This window comes from Microcebus murinus, chromosome X (assembly GCF_040939455.1).
Source record: "Microcebus murinus isolate Inina chromosome X, M.murinus_Inina_mat1.0, whole genome shotgun sequence".
Classification (NCBI taxonomy): domain Eukaryota; kingdom Metazoa; phylum Chordata; class Mammalia; order Primates; family Cheirogaleidae; genus Microcebus; species Microcebus murinus.
The window spans coordinates 86,808,047-86,831,656 of NC_134136.1; the positions used below are offsets into that span (position 1 = coordinate 86,808,047).

At 38.2% G+C, this 23,610-nt stretch overlaps 1 protein-coding gene across 3 annotated transcripts in view; it reads right to left on the reverse strand.

Annotated features, from left to right (window-relative positions):
• The window catches only part of MID1 (midline 1), a 331,494-nt gene that overhangs the window by 22,433 nt on the left and 285,451 nt on the right, over positions 1-23,610 (reverse strand). For all 3 annotated transcript variants that reach the window (XM_012784842.3, XM_012784838.3, XM_012784841.3), the window contains exons 5-7: positions 13,920-14,068; positions 6,712-6,839; positions 1,142-1,285 (exon numbers count right to left, since the gene is read on the reverse strand). In XM_012784842.3, coding sequence (XP_012640296.1) covers positions 1,142-1,285; positions 6,712-6,839; positions 13,920-14,068 — 421 coding nt within the window. The remainder of the gene's footprint in view (positions 1-1,141; positions 1,286-6,711; positions 6,840-13,919; positions 14,069-23,610) is intronic.

Sequence of the window (23,610 nt, forward strand, 5' to 3'; positions counted from 1 at the left end):
TTATCGTGTCTCTGGCCAGCTACTACTACTGTGTGAGATCAGAAAATTGCCCCTGATGCCAAATATCAAACAGGCCTCAGTGAGAGAGGGGCTCCTCTCTGTTTCAAGTAAGGGTGGGAATTCTTTCCAGGTGAGGCCTGTTAATAACATTTCAAGTGATGGCCCCAGCTCTATTCTGAATGGGATCAAGTATTTAATGTTCTTTGGCTATTTATGTTATTAAATCCTTTCTTTTTAAAAAATATTGTGAAATAACACTCAGAAAAGTACATAAAACTACTTGTATGATATAATGACTAAAGCATGTAATTCCCACCTAGAAATTGCACTTAGCCCCAAGAGCCCCCATATATTTCCTTCTAGTGGTGCCATTCTCCCTCCCATCCTGAAAGTAACCATCATCCTGACTCTCATGTATAGTTTTTTTTTTTTTTTTTGAGACAGAGTCTCGCTTTGTTGACCAGGCTAGAATGAGTGCCGTGGCGTCAGCCTAGCTCACAGCAACCTCAAACTCCTGGGCTTGAGTGATCCTTCTGCCTCAGCCTCCCGAGTAGCTGGGACTACAGGCATGTGCCACCATGCCCCGCTAATTTTTTTTTTTTATATATATATATCAGTTGGCCAATTAATTTCTTTCTATTTATAGTAGAGACAGGGTCTCGCTCTTGCTCAGGCTGGTTTTGAACTCCTGACCTTGAGCAATCCGCCCGCCTCGGCCTCCCAAGAGCTAGGATTACAGGCGTGAGCCACAGCGCCCGGCCTCATGTATAGTTTTAACACCTATGAATGTGTCTTTAAGCAAAATAGTTTATTTTGATCTCTAAGTTCTGGATCTATAAATGGATTCATACTGCATGTATTTTTTTTTGTTTGTTTCTGGCTTCTTTCCCTTCAAAATATGTTTGTGAAGATTCATCCCTATGATCTGCCAAAGGTCATTAATTTTCATTAACATTTGGCCAGCTATTTTTACTAGTGTAGTACATGTGAGTGCTATCACTTTCTTGGTCAGGAAAGATAAGTCGATAAATATTGTGTGTTCTTTTTTTTCCTTGTCTTCCTTTGATGTTTAAATTCAAGAATGCAATTTATCTGAAAACAGCCACCCAATAGAGAAATAAATAGGCCATGAGATACTCACTAATGACATTGGCTTGTCCGGTGAATATGGTGTACTGGAGCTCATAGGAGACCACACTGAATTCATCATCGGAGGTCCAGTGCACAGTGATGGTGTCGTATGAAGCCGTGCAGAGCTCTTCTCTAATTGTGGGAGGGTTGGGAGCTGTGGGGATCAAAATGCTCGTGAGTGGAAAAGCAGGCACCACTGGAATATCATTTCAGAAAAGATGTTTGACAGTTAAGCAGGCCTTTCTAAATAGGTCCATCAGAGCTACTATCCTAGAGACAGTAACTCCAATCCAAAGAATATTTGGTTGCCTGGATATTACTTTTATTTTTAACAAGGAATGTAGCCAGAGTTCAGCTAATATGGACTTATCTCTGTTTATCATGAGAATTTGTTTAGGAGGTTAAGCAAACAATACTCTCTTCTGCATGATGGAAAACATGTCAAACAAAAGTAAACAAGATGAACTTCTGTAGTTTCATTCACTGGGGTGGGGAGGGGTGGCAAATTTTTTCAGTAATGGTCTAGATGATAAATATTTCAGGCTTTGTGGGCCATACTGTCTTTGTTGCGACTACTCAACTCTGCTGTTGTTGCATGAAAGGAGCCATTTACAATTTCTACACATGGGCATGGCCAGATTTCAATAAAACTTTATTTACAAACCAGGCAGAGGGTCAGATTTGGCCTATGACCCAAAGTTTGCCAACCCCTGATCTACATGGTGCCAGGTATATATTTATTTTTTTTTTTGAGACAGAGTCTCACTCTGTTGCCCTGGCTAGAGTGCCGTGACATCAGTCTAGCTCACAGCAACCTCAAACTCTTGGGCTCAAGTGACCCTCCTGTCTCAGCCTCCCAAGTAGCTGGGACTACAGGCATGCACCACCATGCCCAGCTAATTTTTTCTATATATTTTTAGTTGGCCAATTAATTTCTTTCTATTTTTATAGAGACGGGGTCTCGCTCTTGCTTAGGCTAGTTTCGAACCCCTGACCTTGAGCAATCCACCTGCCTCGGCCTCCCAGAGTGCTAGGATTATAGGCGTGAGCCACTGCGCCCGGCCTGTGTCAGGTATCTTTATATTTAGGCATCCAATTGGAAAAATACTCTTGTTTATCATCCCAGAGAAAATCAGTCAAATAATTGTTTGGAATTTTTGTTTCATTAGATGTTTCAATGCCTTGTAAAAAAAAAGAGTTATTAGTACAGCCCCATTTGCTTCTCATTTCTCAATTTTGTGGGTGAAATTTCAAATTAAGAAGACCATGATTAACGATCAATCATATCTAAGAGGTACATTTTCTTTCCCCAAGGAAAACACGATTTTTTTGGCATTTGGTTAACTTTATCACTGTTTTAAAATAGGCTGTTGTTTTATTTCTTTAACACATTCTAGAGCAGAGAAGTCTAAATCCTACCAAAATAATGAATTTAAAATGACTTCTACTGGATTGGTTTCAGTAACTGGTTTTATGAGAAGAGTATGTGAACAAGAAAAAGACTAGGCAAAGAGTGCTTTGCATTGAAAATAATATTTTAGGGTAGGGGTTGGCAAACTGTGACTGTGGGCCAAATCTGGCTCATTGCCTGTTTTTGTAAATAAAGTTTTATTGGAACACAGCCAGGCTCATTCATTTATGTATTGTCTATGGCTGCTTTCATGTAACAGCGAAGTTGAGTAGTTATGACCATATGGCCTGCAAAGCCTAAAACATCTACCATCTGGCCCTTTACAGTCAAAGTTTGCCGACCCCTGGTTTAGAGAATTGATCTAGGGCCTTTAGTTCCAATCTTCTGTATACCAGAATCTAACGTTGAAAGGAGAAACATTCCTATATTTCTACACATTAAGAGCAATTTTGTGCTTACACTATAGCAGAATTCTTTCCTGCTCTAAATTTTGATTAGGATGAATGAGTTCTAAACAAACTTAAAGAGGGAAAAAACTTTATGAAAATGATAAATTTAAAACTCTGTTTTAGTAGTCTTCACATTGCCACCTGAAGATATACCCAGGACAAGTATTATAGGAGAACATTCAGTGTATTAAGTCAATTAGCTTAGCTTTGTCTATTGGTCATTGAATTCCACGAACAGTGTTGAGTATCCAAAACATGACAGGTACTGCATTAAATTGCACATTAGGATAGAATTACTCTGCATAACCTTTAAAGCATTCTTTTTGGAATATTTATTTGCACATCTGTATCCTGAAGTATGTACATGTGAGATGTAGTGGCGTTCAGTGTGACTGGCACGTCCATGAATCAGTGACACCAATGGAGAGATGCATTCCAGGGAGGAGGCCCAGCTGCATCATAAAATGTGCTTATTATTGTCTCTGTGGTCCCTGTTGATGTGAGGTCACCCCTGCATGGAGCAGTAAAGAAATACTTATTCTCTCACAATTTAAATAGTTTATTGCATTATTTCTCCATCAATCATTGTAGAAAAAAATTGTTCTTTCTGCATTGCAATATATGGTTAAATATATTTTAAAAAGTTTGTTCAAAATAGAGGAGTAGCTGTGAGACACATGGCAGTAGCCATAATCAGGAAGGAAATGTCACCTCTACGGGTTATTAACTTGACATACCACTTACAGGCATGTCATAGGAAAAAAAAAATCTTGTTTTCACAGCCAGGCAGGCTAACCTTGTTTTGATTGTAAACCCAATGGGTTTGTCCTGAGAAGTCAATACCCAATTTATTGTAAATGAGAACAGCAGCATGCTGCCAATTTCAATATTCACGGAATGGGTACCAGAACTGTTATTTTCTTGCCTCTGTCACAAACACCACACAAGGAATGGTCAGCTAATATTCCACAAACACTTCATTTCCTGATTACAAATGTCTGATAAACTATTTGGACTCGGCAGTATCAGCCAAGCATCGTATGTTATGGCCAGGATTGATGTTATGTCTAGAAATGGACTAAATTTGTATTTGGGGCTGACAGCTCAGAAGGCATAATAGCAGGTACCCCATATGGCCTTTAGTTTGGCATAAACAGCCATGGGGATGATATATGGTGTATGTGTCACAATTCAGTGCAGACTACTTTCACAATTTCCTCTTCAATCAATATTTTCACCTTCCTGTAGAGATTAAAATGGGCATATGTTGTCGCAGTATTATTAAATAATTATTGGGAAAGAGGAAGGACACACTCTTGCCAATAAGACTTTGATTCTGGGTAGTATGGCCATGTGACCAGGCAAATACTTAATTTTCCAGTCTTTTCTGCCACTTAGCATGACCTCGTGATACGAATTTGGCCTACCAGACACAAATGAAAGTTTGCTAGGTGAGTCCTCTGAACAAGCTTTTTGTTTTTCTGATAAACAAAGACAAACTTGGCTGGCAGAGATTTTTGTCTATCATTCTCCCTCCATCTCTCTCTTTTTGCCTCAAACTTGAGCATAATGCTGGGAAGTGTAGTAGTCATATTGTGATCATGTGGCTAAGAGGCAACACGATGAAGGTGGCAGAGCAGAAAAAGAGAAAGAGCCTGGGTTCTGAGGTCATCACCAAACTGCTACCCAGACCTGGACTGGAGGTCTCTCTTTTGTTTCTGGAATACAAACCCTACTTGATAGGTTTGGTCACCGCTAGTTGGATTTTCTGTTGCTTTCAATTAAACTCATTCCCAAATGACATAAGAAAAAAATAAAGGATTTTTAACAGGCTGCCCTTGTGAAAAACAGCTCAGTCAGGACAGTGGCACAGGAATAGTCAAATAGATCAATATTTATTTATTTATTTATTTTTGAGGCAGAGTCTCACTCTGTAGCCCTGGGTAGAGTGCAGCAGTGTCATCATAGCTCACAGCAACCTCAAACTCCTGGACTCAAGCTATCCTCCTGCCTCAGCCTCCCAAGTAGCTGAGACTACAGGCACATGCCAGGACACCTGGATAATTTTTCTATTTTTTGTAGAGATGGGATCTTGCTCTTACTCAGGCTGGTCTCGAACTCCTGAGCTCAAGTGATCCTCTTGCCTCGGCTTCCCAGAGTGTTAGGATTACGGGCGTAAGCCACCACGCCTGGCTAGCTATTTAATTTTTAATTAAAGTTAAATAAAAGTAAAAATTCACTAGCCACATTTCAAGTTTTCTATAGCCCCATGTGACTAGCCGCTAACATATTGGATAGTGCAGATACAGAACATTTCTATTATCGTAGAAAGTTCTATTGGATAGTGTTAGTTTAAATAAATCTCAGAGTTAAAAGCTTAAAAAGGAGGGTGCTACATTCATAAGTATTTGAAAGTAAGTTTAGATCCTTATTGTAAATGCATTTTAGTTGATTTCTTTCTTCCTTAAAGGGAGCTGTATGTTTCAAAGAGTATTACAAAGGATAAGTTTGTGGAATGACTTGCCTTCCTTGGAAATGTAGAAAGGCTAAAAATAGCACCTTGGGTCCTTGCAAAGAAAAAAACTCTGATCTTCTGGGTACAATGCTCCCTGATTATAGAGCTCCTTGCTTTCTATCCACAGACTGTATAAAAACAAACATCTCACAATGTTCCCTTTCTCCTGTTCCACCTTCCCCAGCCACTCTCCCACAAACACACACACAGAACTGGAGTTGAGAGGCTGACGCCATGCTAAGTTAGGGATGTGGTTTCTTGAGGGCTGCATGTCCTAAGTGCAGTGCACACCTGGCTTCACTGTGTACACTGTACTTTCCTGAAGTCACAGGCACCAATGGCTTTGGCTAACACAAATAAGGTTGTCTAAACACTCTGAATTCTATCAGCCAATGTTCTCAGTTCCTGCTTTAGAGATTGACAGCAAAAAAAAAAAAAGTTTAGAAGCATGGTTAGAAAGAGGAATGGTCTAAGGATTTTTGTTGTTGTTATTTTACTTTTTAAAGCTTGACCAAAAAAATGCCAACCAGGAAACACAAGATTGAAACAAGGCACCAGGAATTCCAATGTGATTTTTGTGATCTTTGCCATGGTGATGTTTGTCAAGATGAAATTCAGTCTTTTACTAGAAAGAGCAGAGGTCTTTGGAGTCTGCACAGACCCAAGCCAAATCCGAATTCTGTCACTGCCTAGCTGTCTGACCTCCCGCGAGATGGCTGACCTCTGTCATTTGCAAAATGAGGATTATAATATTTTACCTTGATTTGATGTTGTAAAGATTAAAACAAGATGAAAAATACAAAGAGCTGGAACAGGGTAGACAGACATCCTATCAGTTAGCTGTCAATTTTTTCTCTGCTAAAGTACTGTGAGATGACTTACTAACATGACATGAAAAATACCCAACAAAGCTATTAAATTTAGCACCCATACCTTGAGAGTGAGGGAAATACCAGTAAGTATGCTTTTAACGATCAAGATTCTTTTTTTTCCTCCTGTCTCCTGTCCCCATTTTAGCAACACAAGGACTGTGTTGCTTTGGTTAAAAACAAAAGGGAGTATACAGAAATTGTTTATGGGAATATTAGATGCCATTCCTAAGCCAAAAGTCCATAACTCTGGTTTTTAGGGAATAAGTGATCTGGTGGCAAAGTGTTTGTGTCACTGAATGCAAGTGATGTTAAAGAGAACATAAAAGACAATACCTGTAAGGTAATCCAGACATTCTAGCAATTTCTTCTCTCGGGAGAAATCTAAGGCAAAGGTATCAAATGTGTCATTGAGGTTGATTTCAGGAATTAGGACCTGGGAGGACGCAGTTGCCATGGAGACTCTGTAATTGAAACAAAACAACTTTTTAGAAATGTCAAGATGGCTTTCACCATCACTGCTCAGGAATGAAAAAAAAATAAAAGGAAAAGAAATATCATTTTTTTTAAAAGTGCTGCTTTTATACATGAGTTTAGAAGAATCTCAAAATGGCACAACACAGTAACACAAAGCAAATGAATGCAAGCTTAAAGAGAAAGTGAAGGCATTGGAAAAACAACTGAACGGCTTCCTCTCTCCCTTTTTACTACTGCAAAAAAATTTCCTGTGAAAGCTAAAGAATATTCATATTTCATGTTGCTGTGTATTTAACAGCTTGGCCCCGTCACATCTAACCCCAGCAAGAAGCACATAGCTCCAGGCATTTCTTCACACATCTGTCTGGGAAACTTGTTTGTTCCTTTCAGACTCGACCCTGCTCCACTTCAAAGGGGAGTCTCCAAAATTTCAAACTGCATAAAAGGCAAAGCAAAGATTAAAAAAGAATGTTTCCAGATATTGGATTAGTTTAATCAATTACTAGACTCTCTCTAAAATAAACATTAAAAAGCGAGTTTTTTTGTCTGGCTCATTTTCGCTCTCCTTGTATTCATTTTCTTACACCATATTCCCAGCAGATGCCATGGAAAATATTCATGAACTTTCTCGCAAATTCCCTCAGTGGATGCACTGTTTCTCCTCTTCCTTTAGGTTTTCTGGTTAGAATTCTCATGTATAAACTATAATGCAAGGTACTGGTGTGTATCAGTCTCCTTCTATGCATTCTCAAGTTGATTTGGAAAGTTCAATTATTAATTACCAACACTGACTGATGCAAAAATGTAAGTGGTTCTCTTAAAAAACAGGAAAATTGTGGCATGGAGTATATCACTTCTGAACATATAAAATGATGTAATCTGTAACCTGTAATCTTGTTGAGTTTGATGTTTTGTTAAGTTCCATAAACAATACTCCTAGGAGCTACCACATGCAGGGTATTGTGTAGGGCACTGGGAATTTTTGAGCAAACAAGTTTGAAATGATTTAGGTCTAACTCTAGCTACTTCTTTTCTAAATTAAGAAGATCAATGCTCATTTATACAAGGCCACAAAGCTAGGTGGCAGCAACCAGGAGAATTCCAGGTCTGCACTCTTTCCATTTAATCTAGAAAAATTTCAGTCTAGTTACCTCAAGGGTAACTGGTCAGTCTCGTAATGGTTGTTAAAACTTTGGAGTTTAGGCCGGGCAAGGTGGCTCACGCCTGTAATCCTAGCACTCTGGGAGGCCGAGGTGGGTGGATTGCTCGAGGTCAGGAGTTCGAAACCAGCCTGAGCAAGAGCGAGACCCCGTCTCTACTATAAATAGAAAGAAATTAATTGGCCAACAAATATATATAGAAAAAATTAGCCGGGCATGGTGGTGCATGCCTATAGTCCCAGCTACTTGGGAGGCTGAGGCAGAAGGATTGCTTGAGCCCAGGAGTTTGAGGTTGCTATGAGCTAGGCTGATGCCACGGCACTCACTCTAGCCTGGGCAACAAAGCGAGACTCTGTCTCAAAAAAAAAAAAAAAAAAAAAAAAATATATATATATATATATATATATATATATATATATATATAATCTTGGCTATAAAAATTACACCTGTGGGTATATCTGTACAATGGACTGTTATTCAGCCACAGAAAGGAATGAAGTACCCATACATGCTACAATATGGATGAACCCTAAAAACATTAAGTTCTATGAAAGAATCTGGTCACAAAAGGCCACATATTGTATGATCCATTTGTATGAAATGTCCAGAAGAGGCAACTCCATGGAGACAGAAGCAGATTGGTATTGCCTGGGACTGAGGGGAGGGAAGATGGGGAGTGACTGTTTAATGAGTATGGGGTTTACTTTTGGGTGATGGAAGTGTTTTGGAACTTTATAGAGGTGGTAGTCACACAATATTGTGAATGTTCTAAATGCCACTGTATTGTGCACTTGAAAATGGTTAAAACTACATTATGTGAATTTCATCTCAATAAAAAGAATATACCTATGAAATGTCCAAAATCCATGGAAATACAATTTCTATAGTTCTGTTTCTGGCAGATTTTCAGGGTTACATAAGGAGGAAAGTAGAGAGGTTAAACAACACTGTCATAATGGCAATGACATTGGAATCCATAGATGAAAGTCTGAAGAGGCATAAACTCTGGAAAGAAGAGTTTCAAGTGTTTGAATGAGGGTGGAGGCTCTAACTTCCCCTCCTAACCCTTTCACCAAGAAGCAATGAATAGCAGAGTTGTGTGATTTTGTTGACTAAATATTGCACTCAAGGAAATTGGATTGATTATTGTTACTAACAGCTACGAATTTACACTGATGGATACAGGAATGGTTGCTAGGCATTTTTCACTGATGGTCAAAGTGTATCTAAAAAATGCTTTCCTTGAATACAAAAAGCCCTCAAAACCCACAGAGGTCCTAGGATTATTCTCAACAAATATTCAACAAATATTTATGAAGTCCTTAAAGTGTGCTACATACCAAAGAGCCCAGAATATATGCACCAATGCTGAAAAGTTAAAAGAAATGCGATGGTGCCATTTGAACTCAAAAAATATTTCAAAGTGCAACCCCAGTTAATTCTTGGTTATAATGTTCAGCAGGGAGAATTGCACCCATGCCATTGTGGAAAGAAGAACTGAACTTGCACTTGTATTTCTCTGGCTTTAGCAGATCCCCTGTCCAGTGGCAGAAGCCTCTTTGTTCAGGGTCATCCAAATAGACTGGGTTCCCATATTTCTCCTGGTTTTGTGGTCCACAAACAATTAAATAAAACATGCTTTAGTAAAGTGACACTGTTAAAGATGCCTGCCATCTTGCTGGCAGAAACTTTGTAGAGTGGGAACCAAAAAGATGAACATTCCCAGCCTGGGAGGCAGACTGACAGCAAGAATCTTTGGAGATTACCGAAGCTTTTAACACCTACGCATTTGTATTTTGATGGAAGGAAAGATACTTATTTTTGGCTACAATTTCAAGTTCTTAATTGGAGTGACAGGCAAGGGGAAATGGGCCAAAGTCAACATTTTAGGCCATGTTTTTATTTCCCAAATCCTTGTTCCCCATCTTCTGGCCTTTTAGATAAGTTGCCAAAACCCACCATGGCTGTTAGTGCTATGCCACTTTCTGAACTTCTGGCTTTACAGCCATGTCTCTGTGCACATGTGTGTGTGTACATGCGTCTGTGTGTGTGTGTATGTGGAGGTGTGTGTTAAGCTCTTCTTAATATATTGGAGCAAATAAGGGCATTGTGTCTTATCTTGATGCTTAAGAGGGTGGGTTGCACATTATTCTCTACTTCTATTTCTGCTTTGATGACCCTAATCTCCATGACACTCAGTTGCTAGTAGCTACATGAAGCCAGTTTTCCAGAAGGTGGACACGTCTATAGCCACACTGCTCACACCGCTTCTGCCAAACAATGCACATCGCCATGGTAAAACCCCGTGAGGTCTCACATAACAAAGTGTGTTTTACTTTGGTCAGCTCAGGATTTCCCAAACACATTTGGTCCTGGAACCTTCTTGTAGTCTTAATGCCTATGAACACCCTGGAGAACACACTGCAAAAGCTATTCATCAGATGTGCTATAATTCTTAGAACTGAGTGACATCTTTCCAGAGCTAACAACTGGAATTCTTGGCTTTGTATTCTGGAAAAGCATGGCAGATCCTTGAACTGACTATGGTGGTGAGGAACAGAGGGATCATCTTGAAGAGTCTGAGAACCTTCTAGATGCTCTGAAAAATGGGCACTGTTCAGAGGGAATTTTCTTTACTATCCTTTTGATACAGATAATTCGTTGCTAAGAGTGATTTTAAATTTAGATTCATTAGACCAACTTTCTTATGCCTTGATTTAGTGAATAGTTTTGCTTATTTAACATAATGTTATAAAAGTACATATACAATCACACCAAAGACCTATTAGTGTAGCTTGAGAATACAGTATGTTATACATTACGTTTGTATTCATCTATTGAGTGGGAAGAAAGGAAACTAGTATTAAATATTTGTTGCACATTCAACTTGTGACAGAAACTGGACTAATGTTTTTACTACATCATTTCATTTTATCTCTATAATAACTATATTAGGTAGGAATAATTGGCCCTGTTTTATAGATCCATTCACTCACTCATTCACTCATTCATCCATGTCAGGCAGGTTGCAATGTGCTGGGGCTATCACAGCAAAAACAAGGTGGCTGGGGATCCTGCCCACTTGGAGCATATGAGCAAAATGAGACTTAGAAATGTTAATGAGCAGCCCCAATGCTATCTATAATTACTAAGCAGTTAGTGCAGAGCCAAACATTTGATTCCAAAGGATATGCATCTCCTACAGTATGAAGCTTGTGACTCTCTCTCCTCTCTTGTTTTTTTTTTTTTTTGATGTTTCTGAATTAAAAAATTTTTGTAGTTTTGATTCAGCTTGTAGGAAGACATATCTACTTTAACTGATTTAACAATGCAGAAAAATCTCATCTAAGTCTCATATTAGGAATACCTGCAGGATTAAAAGTTTATTCTGGGTTCCCCACTTGAATTGAAGAATAAAGATTGTTTGGACATATACAGGAGCCAAAGCCCAAGGCAGACACAAGAGAAGACAGAGGACTAAGAAGTCACATCCTAGAGAAGAATGTTAAGTGACAGGGTGAAGAACAGAGGCAAGTAGACAGGCACTGAAACAGAGACATACAAGGAGTGCTTGACTGACATGTTGAAATATGAAAACACAGATCCAACTAACATTCATGGAGTATCTATAATGCTTAGGACCTGTTCTTAGTAGATTTCAGCAATGTTATCATAAGAGACAGCTATTCTGAGCCCAATTTTCTAAGTATAAAATAGCTCAAAGAACCATAGTTAAAAAGTGACAGTGCTAGGATTGGAACCCAGGGCTCCCGACTCCTAGTCTAAGCTGAGCACCCTTTTCCTATATCCTGGCTTCTGGAAAGGGAAAAAGACTCAGGAATTCACCAAGAGGAATGACAAATAGACATGGGAAGAGAGGGGATTGCAGAAACAAAGAAACAGGGGCTCGCGGCAAATTCTTACAGGTTTTGCGTATTCTAACTTGACGGAAGCACATTCTTTGTAGAAAGAGAAGTCAAAGTCAGGTTCCCATTCTTGATGAAGTGGGCTTGCTATAGGGAGAGCTGAATGGGAGCAGATATGCCCCACTGGATCTGAGGGAGATCGCATATGAGCATTCACGCGCTGGTGCTATACTTCAAATGCACACCCCTTCTTTCAGTATAACTGTTATAGGGCCACATTTTCTTAGGTCACTAGGTGAAAATTTATTCATGTGACACTTGGTTGAATTTTTAGGGATTGCTGAGGAATGCAGCTTGTAGTAGCCACTTCATCTGGACATCTCACAATTCGTAGGTAGAGAAAAGTACTCTCGGATTCCAGCTGGAAACCATGACTTAAGTGTAAATGCTATCTATTAGTGTTCCGGGTACCCTGGAGTATTAGTGCTATTTGCAGTTTGTAACTTTAGGATGAATACTGAGCAATTGGATGTGGTCCAGATGAGAGCAGTGAAAACAAACACTTGGAATCTAGGAATTATAAGGAGAGAAATGGGACTCTCTTAGAGTAAGGAGAGGAGCATTTTAAGGATGTAACAGACATGACAGCCAGCTGTTATCCATGTTCTTTAGAAGAGACAAGCATCTAATCAGCTGTAAAAGGAATTTTCCCCCAATATAAAAAGTAACACAGTCAAGCTGGTTGGATAGTAGACTAGAGCTGCAAAAATACCGTACACTACTCTAAAGAACAGTGAAAATGGAGATATCAATGCCTACCTCCCTATGCAATATTTTGACAATTAGCAGAGTCTGAAACAAGCAAGCACTCAATAAATGTTAGTTTCCTTTCTCCTTCCTTGAAGAAATTCTAGCCATAAGGTGGCAAGTATTTTTCCCCCTAGGCCAGGGGTTGGCAAAGTACAGCCCACCACCTGTTTTTGTAAATGGTTTTATTGGCACACGGCCACTCCCATTCATTCCTGTATTCTGTGGCTGCTTTAGAGCTGGCTACAACGGTGGAGTTGAGTAGTTGTGACCTAGACCTTATAACCTGCAAAGCTGAAAATGTTTATTCTCTGGTTCTTTACCGAACAAGTTTGCTGACCTCCGTTTTAGAATAAAGACAAGCATGGATGAGCTCTCTGGGGTCTTCTAGTGATAAGATTCTATCATTACTTTGGATAAAGGGCTGTTAACTGAAAATCAGAATGCATGAAAAGTCAAGTCCATTAGCCTTGGTTGGAGATGTCATTTATGTGGTGTTGGTTGTACCCAGCCCAGTCTAGTGCTGCTCTTTGAATCCATTAGAATTGCTACAGATGTCTGTGTCATTGAAGATGAGTAACTTTTATGCCAATCGTGTATGTGTACCGAAGGAATACACATCCTTGCCAGTTTTACTGCTGAGATGACCCTTCAGATAACATCATTTTAAAGTTCTCTACCCTAGAATAGAAGGTACTTTAAAAGAAGGTGGTATGAGGTTGACAGTTCGGTCCTTTCTTTCCTGCATGAGTCAGCCTTGAACTTTTTGAGGCCAAGCTTCTCAACAAAATGAAAACGGGCCTAACAAAGAACAACACCTGTGCGATTTTTTTTTTTAAATAGATGAGCCCTGTGATGGAAGAAAAGATTCCCTTTCATGTTTTTGCCTTCATTTCGATTCTTTGTTAGCAAGTGTATGATAACATCAGGTCTGACAGTCACAATAAATGCTGTTTTTGTGCCATCATAAGCTTCTCCCACTAAAAGCCGGTTGATTTTATTCTTTCTAACTGGTGGACTCTTGTTTCAAAGGCCTTGAACTCCAGGCTGTTACTGAAAGGGCTCTGACTTGTCAAAGGGAAGCATCTTTAGCTGGAACGTAACAGCTCAAAGCCTCTATTCTCTCCTCTGCCTTGAAAATGAAAACAAAAGCAAGGCAAGGACAAGGCCAACCAATCACACCCCAGATACAAGAGCCCAGTGGCCAAGAAGTTCCTGGCACCCCTGTACTCACCTCTCAGTAATATTCTTAGCAGTCTGGAGGAATCGGGCATGATCATTCTCCTTCAGAGAGTGTTCCGCCTGAGAGATGAGTGATGCCGACCGCTCAATGCACTGTTTGCAGTTTGCAATCTGCTGAGCCAGTTTGCGAAGCCTCATCACCTTGAACAAAAGAGGCATGGAGAGAGATGGTTACATGTGTGGGCTCACTTAGTGAAAAGGCTGGACTCCTTATTTTGTTGTGTAAAAGTCATCCTTCCATAAAAGTTCACAAAGTAGGCCTAGAGGAATATTGAAATATGGAAAGCCCAAGTATGGGACTCTTGTCTTAGATACCTTTTTATCTCCTTGGAGAAGTGTTGCTAATTTGTTTTATAAGGAAATACTGACTTGCGAATTGCTTCCCTGTTGATGGGAAAAAAAGGTGTTGCCCAGTGGCAAGGGTCACCAGACCTCTTCCCCGGATTATTCCACACAATGGCTGCAAAACTGCAGGGAACCCTGGCACTTTCTCTATCTCAGGTTCTCAGCTGTGCCATCAAGAAGATAAATCACTCCTAGAGGTACAAATTTATGGCTTAAGTAAAAACCATTTTCTAAAAAGCTCTTTCCAATCCATGTAGGAAATTTGTGATGTAAAAGCATTAGGTATTACTGTTTCCCACACCACCTAAAACTCATGTGTTAAATTAACAGAAAGGGAGCGTTTTTCCCATTGATTAATATTTTTCCTGTTGAGCAGACGAGAGAAAGCCAAAAAAAGCACAGCTGGGCCATTTCCCCTCGCTGGGAACGTCATTTCCAGGCACTTTGTGCTCACTTGATAACTAAGAACTATTTTGATAAGCATTTCCCAGTTGGGATAAAAACGCATGATTGCTTCACAGCCTCCATTCCAATTCCTGATTCTGTCTTGCTTGAAAATGACCCTCAAACGTAATTGACCATAACCTCTGGGGCAGGCCAAGATAAGTCCAAGGTAACCTACTTGACCGTTAGCTCTGGTGTCTGCAATATGCTGTGAGATGAGGCCCTGTGGCCCGAAGCCAAGTTAAAATTAGACTGCTAATAGGAATTGCCATGCGCCTACAGCCCCCATCCACACACCCAGGGACAGGTTTTGGCTGGCTTTATGATAATTCTGGAATGGAAAATAGCCCCGGGTGAAAGGGTAGGGAGGAGGCCGGTTAATCTGTCTTACAGACAAGGCTGGCTCAGGCTCCCTCCAGAATTCCTGCTAACTCCAAGAAATTCCTTCTTTCTCCAAGTCATCATTATCATCCCTGTATAACTCTAATCTAAGAAAAGGAAGGAAGGAGATGTCAGAACTTGAGGCCTCTAAGGAACATCCACTTCCAAGTATGTACTAACTATAGCAAACAAAGGAAATTAATGCTGAATTGAGAAGTATCAGGCACAAGACTTCAGCCAAGGGCGAGAAAAATTCCTGAAAGTCGGAGAATGAAGTGTCAAAACTTTGGGACAAATAGTGTGCGATCTTGAGCCTGGTAAAAGACTTAACTCATTATAATTATAGTTAGTTGTCCCCGGCAGATTAACTGTGTTCATTGGTTGAATGAAATAACATTTATTTTTACACCAAATAGAATTTAGGCTCTGGCATCATTATCCAGAGGCAAAGCTAAGGACAGCATCCAGTCAGGATATTAGAACACGTCCACAAGAAATTGTCAGAGGAAGGAAAAATTCCAGAAGGAACAATAACTTACTATCCCTAGACAAACCAAGTGAATGGAATATTTAATCACACAACACACACACAAAATTTAAATTACATGGCAGAACCGAAGATGTTTAATATAATTCTAACAGAAGAAAATAAGGTCAAAATATTCCTTTAGAATAACTTCAGGTCAATCACTTATCCTCTGGATAAGCCTATAAAAGACTATGCAGATTATAAATGTCATGACGCTTGAACTCCAGTTTTTTCTCTTCGTTTTCTATCATGGTACTGACAATTAAAAGTGACATAAGAAGGGAAAAAAAGCCCCAAATCATTAATAAATGAAAGCGAGACAAACTCCTGTGAAAATACTAGAATGTTCTACAAAGAACAGTTTGGGGCATAATTTTAACTATAGGTCAGTGTACAATTCCATCTGATACACCAGATTAGAGCTTCTCAAACCTAGTGTGCAAAACAAATCGGCTGGGGATTGTTTTAAAAGAAAAACTATAGATGTTTAGGTCTACTCTTCAATATTCTAATTAAGGAGTTGTAACTCACAGAGCAGCAGGAATTTGCATTTCAACAAGCAATGAACATTTTTTAATCTGCAGGTGATAAATCATTAGGATGGTCATGATTAGCATTAAAAAACAAATAGAAGACAAGAGGAGAAAAGAAAATAGCTGAGTGCATTCTTGGTAGAAAGAGTAAGTTGGGTTTTGTAAAAATTTTTTGTGTGTGTCTATGCTGTATTGTGATGTAATATGTATTTCTTACTCTGAGTTACAGTAAAAAAAAAAAAAAAAGAAAAAGAAAATAAAAACATTGCTCTAAGTTAGGTGTTCACAAACCATGATTTGTGGGCCAAATCTGGCATGTAGTCTGTGTAAATAAAGTTTTATTAGCATTCTGCCACACTCATTCCTTATGAATCACTGGTGATTGCTTTCATGCCGCGACATTGGGCAGAATTAAGTTGTTGCAGCAGAGACCATATGGTAAAACCTAAAATATTTATTTTTTGCCCTTTACAGAAAGTTTGCTTAAATGATTCTGGTCAGGTGGCCCTGATTTGAAGCACACTCTGAGACACTGTCCTACTTGTCAAAGCACTTCAAACTTAGATCCTGGAGCATAGAGCAAAACACTTAGTTTTATACTAATGCTTTTTTATATATTTTTTAAAAATCTGACAGGATGAATATAATTTGATGTTTTAAAAAATACTAAATATTGACAGATAAGAAGATTCTGATGTATATGTTTTAATGTGGCAGGGGACAATTTTTCCAGTCGACTCTGTTCATTTTTCCTTTGGGAAGTGAGATTGCCATGTTGTAACTTTTGGAATTCACTCTGTACTTATCATAGAAATATTTTGTCTGTTGGAATCTCCTTTTAGTGGGGACACAGGCCTGTTCATATAATTTTATTTGCTGTTTATTATAACTTACATACTCTTTTAAAAGCAGCCTTATTTTGCTTTAAATGCATTTTAAACACTTTAATATATATGCTTTCATATGTATGTAGGATACACACCCCAAAACTGCTATCTGAATTGACAACGAAGCCTGTATTCAACATCTAAGGCCACGGAAAGCCTGAAGATTCAGTCCCAATTAATTCTCTTAAATTTTGAAGACTTAGTGTACATAAAAGGCAGTGATGAAAAGGCACCCTTTTACTGTGTAGCTGTGGCCTTCAACAGTCTACCATAGATCTGTGTCTGAACGTCAAATGCATGAACTCAGTCTGGAGTTTGCCATCAGCTTTTTGTGTATTGACATGAAATTTACCCCCTGTCACTGAAAAAGTAAGAAAATTCTTTCCCGGGATGCTCATGGCTTAAGACTCTCTGGTCTGTCCACTTGTAAAGGCTGTCAAGCTATTTGTTTCAGAGAATACACAATGATCCAAGAGCAGCAATTACCAGTAGGTACTAATGCACGACACCACCACCTGCTTGGCAACCTCCCCGAATTGGAGGATTTGCAGTACGTTTGTTTATACCAGGTTTAACAGCCTTATGATCGGCATCAGAGACCAACAGGGGCAAAGTAAGGAGGTTGATTAAATTTCACTTTGTTGGTCTTTACAATTCTGCCAGGTTCTTTCTCCACCTGCCCACTTCTAAGTGCTTGTTATAAGGCATCACTGTCCCTTCTCTTGACTCAGTGCCCTTGGCCACCACTGCCACCCTGGGGTACAGGGCCCCAAGCCCCAAAGTGGGCCCCAGGTCTACACTTGCCCTCCCTGCCTGGCACCTAAGATTTCCAGAGTGTTGGTGCTCACACCCTTCCTTATGGAAACATACCTCTGACACCATGTGCTCTGGCCAGGGACTTAGGTCACTGTGAATTCAAGGGTTTGGAGTCAGCTAGTCTTGGTCATGTGCCAAAGTACTAACTCAAGAGAAAGCCCAACTGGGCCCTCATCTTTCCCAAGTAATGTCTGCTTTCTAATATTTCCTTTTGAAATAATGTTCCTGAGCAAATGTACACTTAAAAAAGTGAAACATTTCAAACATACAGAAAATTGAAGAAGTAATATGATGAACCGTCCTTTACATAGCACCAGCTTTACCAAATCTCAATATTTACATCATGTAAACTTCAGAGTTTTCAAAAGGAAGTAAAATATTATTGCTGGCATTAAAGCCCCTGTGTGACGTGCTTTCTCTCTCTCTTTTTAGAGACTTGCTTTGTTGCTCAGGCTGGAGTGCAGTGGCACAATCATAGCTCACTACAGCCTCGAACTCCTGGGCTCAAGTGATCCTTCTGACTCAGTCTCCTGAGTAGCCGGAATTATATGTGCACACCATGACCCCCAGTTCCTAATCTCATTCACATCTCTCTCTCCAGAGGAAAACACCCTCTTGAATTTAGAGTTGATTACTCCTAAACACGTTTATGTACACATGCCTAAACAATGTATGGGAATTTTTGGTAGTTTACCAAATTTCATATAACTCTTCTCATTCCATACAAATCATTATAAAACTTGCTTGTGCTTTTGTGATTTGTCCATGCTAATATATATCACCTTAGTTCATTCATTTTAATTTCTGAAGACTGTTTTTTTGAATAATACACAATTTATATGTCTAATAAAAAGCTGTATTGAGATAGAATTGACATATAATAAACAGCACATACTTAAAGTGCAAAATTTGATAACTTTTCAAATATGTGCATACCCATGAAACAGTCACCACAGTCAAGATAATAAACACATATCATGCCCCAAATTTTCCTTCTGCCTGTCACCCCACCCCTAAACAAACATTGATTTTCTTTTTGTTAAGGTAAATTAGTAGAAAGTACCATCTTTAGTATTTCATATGAGTATAGTCATACAATACATGCTACTTTCTGTTTGACTTCTTTCACTCACCATAATTATAGTGAGATTCACCCATGTTGTTACATGTACAAATAGTCCATTCCTTTTTATTACTGAATAGCATTCCATTGTATGATTATGCCACAAATTATTTACTCATTCATCTGTTGATGGACATTTGGATTATTTTCAGTTTGAGGTTATTACAAGTAAAGTTAACATGAAAATTCACCTACGAGTCTTGCATGGACATATGCTTTGATTTCTCTTGCTAAATATCTAGAATGGCTGAATCATATGGTAAGTGTATGGTTACTTAAGAAACTGTCAAACAACTTTCCAAAATGTTCCATTTTCATTCCCCATGGTAGTTATTAAGAGTTTCAATTCCTCTGCATTCTTGCCAACACTTGGCATTGGCCATCTTTTAAAAAGGTATTGGCATCTCATTGAAATTTTTAGTTTGAATTTCTTTAATGATTAATGACTTTGAACATCTTTTCATGTGCTTATTTGCCATCCATACATCTTTGGTTAAGTATCTATTCAAATCTTATCCATTTTGGTGAAGGCGTGGTTGGTTTTCTCACTATGTTTTGAGAATTTGTTACATATTCTGCATACAAGTTCTTTATTAGATAAGTAATTTATAAATAAATATTTTCTCCTAGTTTTTGGCTTGTCTTTTCATTCTCTTAACAGTGTCTTTGGAAGAGAAGTTTTTAATTTTGGTGAAATCCAATTTTGAATGTTTTCTTTTATGGATCATGCTTTTGTCATTTGCTAACCCAAGGTCACCAAGATTTCCTCTCGTGTTTTCTTCTAGAAGTTTTATAGCTTTCAACTTTTACATTTAGGTATACAATCCATTTTGAGTTAATTTTTATATATGATGTAAAGTATGGATCAAACTTCATATTCTTACATGTAGATATCCATTTGTTCCAGTACCATTTGTTGAAAAGACTATCCTTTCTCCACTAAATTGCCTTTGCATCTTTGCTGAAAATCAGTTGTCTATGTATGTGTGAATCTATTTCTGAAGTCTTTTGTCAATCCACTGATCTATTTGTCTATCTTTATGCCAATACTATATTATCTTGATTTCTGCAGCTTTGTAATAAATCTTGAAATCATTTGGTGTTAGTTCTCCAACTTTGTTATTGTCTTTTAAAATTCGTTATGATTATTCTATAGCCTTTGCATTTCAATATGAAAATTAGAATCAGCTTCATAAGTGATATTTACCTCCTCAATTTTTATGTTGTCTGTATATGGTATCAAGATCATACAATCTGCAAAAAGATGTCTTTTTCTATTTTCTGAAGCAGCTTAAATGAGAATGAGATTATCAGTTCCTTGAACTTCTGTTAAAATAAGTTATAAAACTGTTGGGGCCTGGTGCCATTTTGGAGGGGGAATGTGAATTGAGGAAAATCTACAAAAATGATTAAATAACCTTTGCTTTTTAACACATTGACTGCCATACTAGAAAAAAAAAATGTTTTCCTTGGGACCATGGTGTTTTATGACAAAAATAGAATAAAAACTTCAAAAACAAAATGATCCTTTCTAATTTAATGAAAAATGTGTTATTTTTTATTCTTTTCTGTGCATGAGTTATATGCAACATGAAAAGTAGTTTTTGCAGCTCCTAATGTGAAGAGGTGTGTGAGTTACGTATGCAATAAAATAATAGTTTTACAATGTTCAGAAACTTTAAATTCTATTCTTATATAAAAACATTCTCACAACATTTTTAAAAAATTTAAAAGTGAACCATAATGAAAGACCTATATAAGTTATAGGCAGCAAAAAATATTTGAAGGCAAATTTATAGCCTTCCATTCTTTAAAATACAAAAAGAAAAGATATTAAAAGTAAAAAATTTGCCTTCAGATAGAGTTAGAAAAAGCACAAAAGAATAAATTCAATAAAAGCAAATTAAAGAAACTAAGAAGCAAAGGAGAAGTAAATGAAAGCAAAACAAAAAACAAACAAGAGCAGATATTAGCAAAGAACAGTTCACAGTCTAATTTTGAAACACCTGTGAGTAAAAATAGTTTTTTCCCTCCCATTTTTAAAAGATTGTTAAAAAAAGAAAAACAAAGATGTATATATGACAGAGATAGTATGTAGTTTTCAAAGCCTAAAATATTGACTCTCCAGCCCTTGATAGTAAATGCTTGCCAATCCCTGATCAAGAGGATTCATGCCTGTAAAGAAAATAATTAAAAAGACAAATCTGTAGTAAGACTGATAAAGGAAAAAAAGAGTCTGAAGCTCCACAAACAAATACAGGATAAATACAATATGGATTTCAGAAAAGATAAGAAAAGTGTATGAATGTTTTTATGCCAATAATTTGAAAACTTAGGTAAAGAAGTAGTAAAAAAAAACCCAGAATAAACCAACAATTAACACATTAACTGCCATGTGAGCTGTATTTAACTGGCACTAGTTTTGAGCCTGGGGCCTCCTGTTTGAGAATTTGAAATTTGCTGATACTTCCCTTCCAACCAACAATGTAATTATTATTTTTTAAAAGTGTCCCATGTGTAGTTTTTCATATGTACTTTTCTATTTTTTGAGTTCAAACTCAATGGGCATTTGCTATGCTTTAATGTCACTGAGACTCTTTTGTGCCTTCCTATACTTATGGAATTCCAAGGTGGAGGCCAAAACTCAGTTTCCAAATTTCCATTGCAGCTGAGTTTTCTTTTCAATTTCAGTGTCTACATTTTTCCTTCCAAAACTGCTAATGCGTTGCTTTCCTATTTATTTTTTATTTCATTTCCTTTTTCTCACTTTTTTGCTCTTTTAAAAGCTATTCCTTCATTTATCTCTTTGAACATCTTAAGACTACTTCTAAAGTTTTGTTTCACATTTTCCCATAAAATTAATTTCATCTGGGGTAACATTATGTTGTCTGCTGATTTTGTTGGCTGTATCTTTAGAAATTTAAGATTTCTTTACATGCTTTCTAATTGAGCAAAGAATTTCAGTTTTAAAGGCAAGAGGTCACTTATAATTCTTTTCTCTCTCAACCCCCTGCTCAGCCCACCCTATCTAATGGTTTTACAGTTCACCTGGCCCTTAAGGTCACCACCATTTAGGAATCCTATACTTATGTATGCATTTCTGAGGCTCCTGTTTTGTGTGGGTATCAGAAACAGTCTGAACATAGGCTGCAACCTAATGACTTGACTTTGCTAAAAGCTATGACACTAGATAGAGATTGGCAATATAATCTTTTTTAGTTCCTTTTAATGAAGTGTGAAGCCTTCTACAGCCAAAGGCATTACACAAGGAGCCTAACTTCCATCCTCCACCCCATCTGGAGTACTCCTAGATCACATCTGGAACACTTCTAGATGCTTTCCCCAAAGCTTCAAGAACTATTTATCCATAGGAATTGAAGCTATAACTGCCTCAGGCTCTTCCAGACCTGATCCTAGTAGCCTATGCCTTTAGCCATAATCATGATGCTGCCATTTTGTCCCATTTTTGATCCATGGTGATGTTTATCTTGTTTTTGGTCCAGCCATGTCTCACTGCTTTTCCATTTTATTATGTTCTTGATTACTGACATATGTTTGGGGTAAAGTGAATGCACCAAACCATGAACTCCATGTGCTACCATGGTCGGAACTTGGGGACACCCTTTATTACCCTGATCTAGCTCATGAGAGGAAACCCTCATGCTGGGAAGTCCAAGTTAAGTCGAGGAAAAGAAGTCATGCTTGCTGGGAAGTTGTGGTGGAGTGCCACTGCAGGCTGAGCAAGGGCTCAAAATGATGCCCATATCCTAATCTCAAAAATCTTTGAATATGTTACTTGACATGGCAAAAAGAATTATGCAGACGTATTAAGTTAAGGCTCTTGAGATGGGGAGGTTACCCTAGATTATCTAGTGATCCCAATGGAATCACAGGGATCCTTAAAAGAGGGAGGCAGGAAGGCCGGAGTCAGAAAAGAAATTGTGAGGGTGGAAACAGAGGTCAAAATAAGCCAAGGAGTGTGGGCAGCCTATAAGAGCTAGAAAAGGCAAGGCTCTCCTTCCCTAAAGCCTGCAGAAAGAAACAGCACTGCCAAAACCTTGAGTTTAACCCAGTGAGGTTGATTTTGAACTTCTGAATTCCAGAACACTAAGATGATAAATTTGTGTTATTTCAGGCCACCAAGTTTAGAGTAATTTGTTATAGGAGCAATAAGAAATGAACACGAGTAGGTCACACAATTTCAATTAGAGAGGAGGAATAAGTTGTTTGTTTTTTTTTACTTTGAGGTCTATTGCGCAGCGTGGTGAACAGTGTAAATTACAGTGTATTGTACATTTTGAAATTGCTAAGGGAGTACATTTCAAATGTTCTCACCACAAAAAATAAGTCTTTGAGGGAATGAATATGTTAATTAGCCTGATTTAATTATTCCACATTGTATTCTTAAATCATAACATCACTTTGAACCCCATAAATATATACAACTATTTGTTAATTTATAATAAAAAGTAAAATTAAAAAACCCAGATATTATTGAGAGCTGGTCCCTGAATGCAACCATGTAAAGATAGCAAATTGCCTTCTGTATGCATGTGCACAATTAATTGTGGCTGTACTTCAGACAGCTATGCTTCTGAGAAGCTGGAAGATGTGTGGAGTTAACA